The 6,408-nt window shown below is 50.5% G+C and overlaps 3 protein-coding genes across 3 annotated transcripts; 1 reads left to right on the top strand and 2 right to left on the bottom strand.

The window, feature by feature from the left end:
• Window positions 1-363: 363 nt before the first annotated feature.
• On the bottom strand, window positions 364-769 carry PC9H_004685 (uncharacterized protein; the record flags this gene model as incomplete). The annotated part of the gene is made up of 2 exons (XM_036774267.1): window positions 364-392; window positions 466-769. 2 exons carry the CDS (start codon window positions 767-769, stop codon window positions 364-366), a joined length of 333 nt encoding a protein of 110 aa, XP_036632769.1.
• Window positions 770-3,262: 2,493 nt separating this feature from the next.
• PC9H_004684 (uncharacterized protein) lies at window positions 3,263-4,529 on the bottom strand (the record flags this gene model as incomplete). Its single annotated transcript, XM_036774266.1, has 5 exons — window positions 3,263-3,523; window positions 3,643-3,889; window positions 3,946-3,993; window positions 4,162-4,256; window positions 4,422-4,529. 5 exons carry the CDS (start codon window positions 4,527-4,529, stop codon window positions 3,263-3,265), a joined length of 759 nt encoding a protein of 252 aa, XP_036632768.1.
• Window positions 4,530-4,681: 152 nt separating this feature from the next.
• On the top strand, window positions 4,682-6,369 carry TRM10 (tRNA (guanine(9)-N(1))-methyltransferase; the record flags this gene model as incomplete). Its single annotated transcript, XM_036774265.1, has 4 exons — window positions 4,682-4,954; window positions 5,008-5,322; window positions 5,377-5,617; window positions 6,332-6,369. The coding sequence occupies 4 exons, from the start codon at window positions 4,682-4,684 to the stop codon at window positions 6,367-6,369; spliced, it is 867 nt and encodes a 288-aa protein (XP_036632767.1).
• Between the last annotated feature and the right edge of the window lie 39 nt (window positions 6,370-6,408).

The raw sequence follows: 6,408 nt of genomic DNA, 5'->3' as shown, positions 1-6,408 counted from the left end.
GTACTCGTGTTTACGGGGCGCGGCTGGAGAAGTTGGTTATGACTTTTGATACTCTCAAGGACAGAAGGTAATTGAGCGCATAACAAAGAAAGAGAATGTGTTCGTAGCTTACAAGATGCGATCTAACGTGACTGTCCCTATTATGATAAGATATAATGAGTTCAAAAAGAAAATCCAAGTCTTAACCAGTCCGTCACTCAAGAAATAGAGGACTCCAAAGCTATAGCGTACCCTAACGGGAGAATCGATGAGAATACAACAAGAACCGTATAATGCAATCAACTGACCCACAAAATGCGTCAATCCTGGGCTACCGCCGTCAACTAGCCTGCCAGTGTTGTTGGTGTGTGCTATTCCCTCCCCCTACAGGCCAATTCCTCTCCCAATCGAACCTGAATCCCTGGTCCCATGCTACGCATATTCCACTGAATATGACACACAGAACGACCGTCCATAACACCGCACCGATAAACCGCCACCGAGTTCTCGAATCGGCTCGTGAAAGGGAATACGGCGAATGGGGGTCATAGTACGGAATCAACAGGGGTTGCGATTGCTGCAATGGTGTTGGCCCGAAGAGTTGTACTTGTCTCTGCGAGGGCGAAATAGGCCGGCTTCCGTTGACGGGGGAAGGGGGTGTCACGACTATCGTGCTGGGGGGACCACCCGGAGGCGCAGAGGAAGATGCTCCCTGATTGCCCGACTCGTCCATCAGTGTGTATGGTGGCGGCGAATCATCAGGCTTGGGTGGGTTCTCTATATCGTGCATAACAGCAATGTTTGGGTCACTAGACGGAAAATGTGGTGAACCGCTGCGATTGCTGCCCCATTGCGAGCATGCTGCGATAACAAACTCGGCAATCTCCGATACTTTCCCATGACCTTATCGCACTTACTTCCAAGTGCCACAGAAGAGGGGACGAGGGACAGAGGGCGATGGTAAATGAAACCTACCTGGAGGGCAGGAATAGGTATTATCTGACTCTATTTATCGCGCAAAGTATATCGCGGTCTCATGATGCGGATGATTAGTTTCACCAGCGTTTATACTATCCCGAAGCTGTCTCATGACACACTGACGTTGATATCGATAGGCAAGAATGAAGATCATCAATGATTCTACCGGGGGAAAGGATTCAAAAGCCTCCCTTCAAGGAGATCTAGCACCGTCGACGAATCTGGTAGGGGCACGAGGAGTATCACAAACCCGCACGATATGCCAATTGAACTTGTGATGCTGAACTACCATCTATCCACGGGCGCATCGGAGCGTGTAGCTGCAGTTGACCTGACTGAATGCATTCACTGGCCTCGTGGTCGCGCGGTTATGGAAACAAGGGGGAGTATTGACCCCATAGCTTCTTAGCCTTGGAATGAAGAGTACTATATGTACCGCGACAATTGGCATATTCATTGTCCCTTATGTGAAGGACATCCTACCAATAGGTAGGGCATCGCTTCCACGTAGCCATGACCAGAACCAAGACAATACCAGTCCCCTCAGCAAAGACCCTGAAGCTCCGCGAACCGACTAAGTCCTCGGCTCCGAGTGACCTGGAGTCGCCGTATGACATTCTCCGTACGGCCTTCACACGGAAGATTAGATTCGTGCTATGTGCCTCACAGTAACTCGCGGTCTGTCAACAAAAACAGAGTGGAGTCGGCCATCGACCGAGTGACTGGCCTGAGTTATGTATGACAGGCTTGTCCGTATCTATGTCCGTTCTATTCCCCTTGAAGTTATCTGGAGCTCTAGGAGTTCCTTGAAACTCGGAATGTCGACCGCCATATGAGCGATAGGAGTTTCATAAACCACGCAGTCCAGAATGGCGAATACCGTTACAATCGACCGAGGAACCAATGAGCACGCAGAGCCTTCGTAGTGCTTCCGTCTCTAGTCGTCCCTTGATACCACATCCACAATTCATTTCAGTGGGTGACATGTAATCTCTCGGCATGCCGTTATGTATTTTGTCGCTTATACAAACGTGCCCTTTGAGGAGGACGTGAGTTGACATCGAAGAATGCCAGGATTCGTACAGCCATGAATTAATTGAACTTTCAACATGGCGTCACGATCTCGACGTTCCGCCCATCCGAGCGACTTCTCAAAGTCTCTAGGATGATCCTTGAGCCTGTAGCTGGCAGAGGACGAAGCCTATTCGGACCATTCCACCCCTGCCCGAGTTTGATGGTACCGAGGGAAGGTTCAATCCCCCCTACGCCAAAGGGAGCTACATACTCACCACAGCTTGACCAGCTGGTATCACGCAACATTGCGGCGCCTTTTCTCCATCTCAACATCAGAACCATCGAGAAAGATCTACACGAATACTCATGTTTTCCATGTGTATCACGATTTATACTTAAATAGTTACTGATTGTCGAACGAGGGGATTGACGGACATAAGGACATATCATTTGCGCAGAAGTAGATGCCTTGGAGCATATGGAAATGCCACTGATTCTGCGGAGGTTGTAGTGTTGCAATAAGCCCGGTTCTTGTTGGACTTCGTGGCTCATCCATTAGCTCCTTTTATAGAAGGCTGCCTTCCTACTTAGGCTTAGCGTCTAATGTCCCTAGATTTATTCGAGTGTCTACGACTTACCTTAATCGTCCAAATCTCACAGAATCGAGAATCGAGGAGGAGACCAATTCCGCACAAGGTACCTGACATTGCGTAATAGTTTTAAAGAACATAATCCAGCAAGGTCCCAAGGAGGTCATTGTACATCGTGTGTGTGTATGTGCATGATTCCGAATCAATATGTACAACCTAGAACTATGTGTCGAGGGGAATGGGGAGGCGTAGATGGCATAGCAGACAGAGAGAATCTAAGGGCGACGACCTGTACAACAGAAGAAACAAACTCCACAGCCAAATGAGGTCATTACAACCTCTGGTGATCAATGAAGTCCGATAGGTATAAAGAAGGGCAGGCGTAATGATCGATAAGAGGTAACGCGGAACGGGCGAGCAGCACCGTTTTAAGTTACGGGGGGAAAGGGGAAATGATAATGGTAAGCACAATAGCTTCCATAATCAAGTTGTACAGTTGGCTGGAGAAAGCAGTTATGATCGACTAGTGAAACAAGGGACCCGGTCAGAAACCCACATGCAACAGTGCGCTTGAACCAGCCATTACCAACAATAAAAAATACAAGGACGACGAGATGCGGAGCGACAGAGCAGTACAATGCAAAACCATAGATAACAACCCGAGAAGAAAGCAGAGAAGAGAGAAACTGCCCGAGTGGGATTCATTTTCGAGCCTTTTCCGCAGGTATTGCCTTCTTCATCCAATTGCATACATCGTCCAGCTCCATGGGGTTCGTAGCATGGCCGAGGTTGTCGTAAGTTATAAACGACAGACCACGGCACTCATTGGGCACACCAACTGGCATGCCCAGTTCCGTGACCAGGAAATCGGCAGACTCCCGCCCGAATGTCGATTTTACCAACGAATCTTGGGCTCCCTGCCCCCAGAAGACTGGTGTTGATGCTGCGTGTGCAGAAGCGATCTGTGGGGTCACAGAAGAGTGGTGTTAGTGGGTGACGCCCAATCATGATGGGGATAAGGATAAAGTCTGAGATCGGATCACCGGAGGCGAATGGTGCAAATGAAAAACGTGCAACTCGCCTCCTTGAATTTTGACCGCAGCGTCAACCACCCACTCAACACAATGATGCCACCAAGCTTGAGCTCACTCATCATGCCTGTGAGTAACGACATAGTGGCGCCCTGACTGAAGCCGCCCAAGATGATACGGCTGGGATCCATACCAGATTCGACTTCGTTCATGATAAGTTGATTTATGGACCGCGCGGACTGAATCATTCCCACTTCGTCTTCGTCCGTATTAAATCCAAATGAGTAGATATCGAACCTATCAATAACCGTGAGTGTGATCAAAGCAAGACTTGGGTTCTGTTGTCCACGCACCACGACGGCATTTCCATGCCCAAGTTTGCTTGGACCGCGCGTACAGGTCTATCGTATGTGTCGTCAATTATGTCAATTTCAGCCAATCGAATACGGGGAATCAATGGGCGCCAGGCGCCAGATCGCGAGCCAGGAACCATGCACTGAAGATCACCTCGCCGCCAGACGATGACGAGCGTTGATGACTAGAGAAGCAGAATGACGAGGGGGACTCACGAATGGGGGAGAATCCACTTGACATGGCTAAGGGCAGGGTCGAGACGGAACATATCTGCTACGGGCTTCCAGCCATGACCTGTATCTCCAAGGCCCTGAGAGACATTGATGTGATGAGCGCGTGCAGAACGGTGTGGAATACGAGGGTCGAAGAATGGGGGTCAGAGGAGGGATGATGAAGAAGATCGTGAATCATAGAAGTTGGCGTCACCGTTGGAAGGCTTGTGAGAAAAATGAGAAAATGGGGGAGCAGCACGTACATGGATGAAGAAGACTGTGGCTGAGTGCCTCGACTTTGGCGGCAGGGAAATGAACTTGAGGGGCTCCTGCGACGGCGGCGACGATGAGGACGATGAGGCGGGCGGCATGGTGGTCGAGGAGAAACAGTGATAGTGGCTGGTCAGTTGCAGACCCAGTCCCAATCTGAACTCACTGTGTCCGCCTTCTCGGCATTTACCGGGAACTCTGTCCATCTCAATTCAGCCTCGTCCCATATCGTTCCTGCAGTGCCTGACGCCCGATGCCTGATAACACTGCTCCCCCCGCCCCCCTTTCGAAAAACGCCCTCAAGAAGCAGGCAAAGGCAGAGCGGTTTGCAGCCAACAAGCTCGAGCGCCGGGCGCGCGAGAAAGAAGCGCGCAAAGAGAAGAAACGACTGCACGCGTTGAAGCGAGCAGCCGGCGAGCTCGACGACGAGGATGATAAGAGGGCCAGCAAGAAACCGCGCGTCGTGACCGATTTTAAGGGGAAAGTAGTCCTCGATCTTGGCTTCGATGATAAGATGAATGAGAAGGTGAGGCCCTCGGCTTTGACACCCGCGATCTGCAACTGACTGAGCATCCACAGGAAATTGTATCGTTGACATCGCAGCTAGCGTATACCTATAGCGCAAACCGTCATGCAATGTATCCATTCTCCCTCTTCTTCTCGTCATTAAACGGCCGCACCTTGGCCCGTCTGGAAAGTTTGAATGATGCTGGATATAAGCGATGGACCAACACGCAATGGTGGCAAGAGGGATACGAGAAACTGTGGGGTGACGGTGTAACGGAACAAGGCAACGTCGTCTATCTCACGGCAGATGCAGACTATGAACTCCTGGAACTCAAAGAAGACGAAACCTACATCATCGGCGGAATATGCGATCATAATCGGTACAAGGTTGGAATTCTTTATCAGAGATATTAATTAAGCTCTAAACGGCCACCGTTGTAGAACTTGTGCTTGAATAAAGCCAAAGAATCTGGTGTTCGTGCTGCGAGGCTGCCCATCGGGCGCTACCTTGCCCAGATGCCCACTCGCAAAGTGCTCACCGTGAACCAAGTAATGGAGATCCTCATCAAATGGGCGGAGACTAAAGACTGGGAACAGGCCTTGTATGCCGTCGTACCCAAGCGGAAGTTCCGGACAAACGAACCGGAAGCAGAGGAAGATGATGGCAAGGAAGGCCATGAAGGTGATGATGATGGGAAACACCCACCCGTTGCCGATACGAAAGTCGAACCTCCCATTCAAAAGGCGGTCGACTAAGTGGAGCCTTGTCGGCCCGTCCAGCCTGGCTCCTCCGCCACCACATATGTCCTCTTCATTCGAGCGCCCCAAGCCCACTGTCTTGGAAACAAAACTTCATCTCCTCGGCGCAAGGCCAGCCGTAGAGATATAGATGATGTACCTATTATTCATGGAATCCAAACGATCGGCGTCGTCAACATCCTTGGGTACGTCGCGATATCGATGCCACGGTTATTTTCCCTTGTCTCGCGTGCTGAGCTAGTTCAGTCGATAGACTGTAGGGATGAGACTATGAAAAGGAGCTTTGAAATGTGATGGTGAATGATCACGCGCTTCATGGACACGAACCGGATGGATAACAGATCCGTGTGGTGTTCCATGGTACTACAAATAGTACGCGAGGAAGCTGGCCACGAGTCGAATGGAGAAGAGTGTGTCTCCGCTAGACCTCAGGCCTCCGGACATGCCTCGCGTTGAGACTTACACACGTGGGTGGAAAAGGGCAAGCAAGCAAGCCACAAAGTCACCGAGCTCCCTGACTCGAATTCCCGACTCCAATGCATGAACCGTGACGCATGACCAATGGTCTTGTTCTTCATTGTCGTGTCAGCCTTCCGTTTGGAATAACAACTCCATCATTATGCCTGATCTGCCTCAGTTATTGCAGCGGATGCTCGACCGGATGACGCCAGCTGAGCCAAGAGGGCACGATTAATTTCCGATTTTAGTGGTAAA

This window comes from Pleurotus ostreatus (assembly GCF_014466165.1).
Source record: "Pleurotus ostreatus strain PC9 chromosome Unknown scaffold_3, whole genome shotgun sequence".
NCBI classification, from domain to species: domain Eukaryota; kingdom Fungi; phylum Basidiomycota; class Agaricomycetes; order Agaricales; family Pleurotaceae; genus Pleurotus; species Pleurotus ostreatus.
The sequence above is the reverse complement of the archived record's forward strand: the minus strand, read 5'-3'. Positions and strand labels throughout refer to the sequence as shown.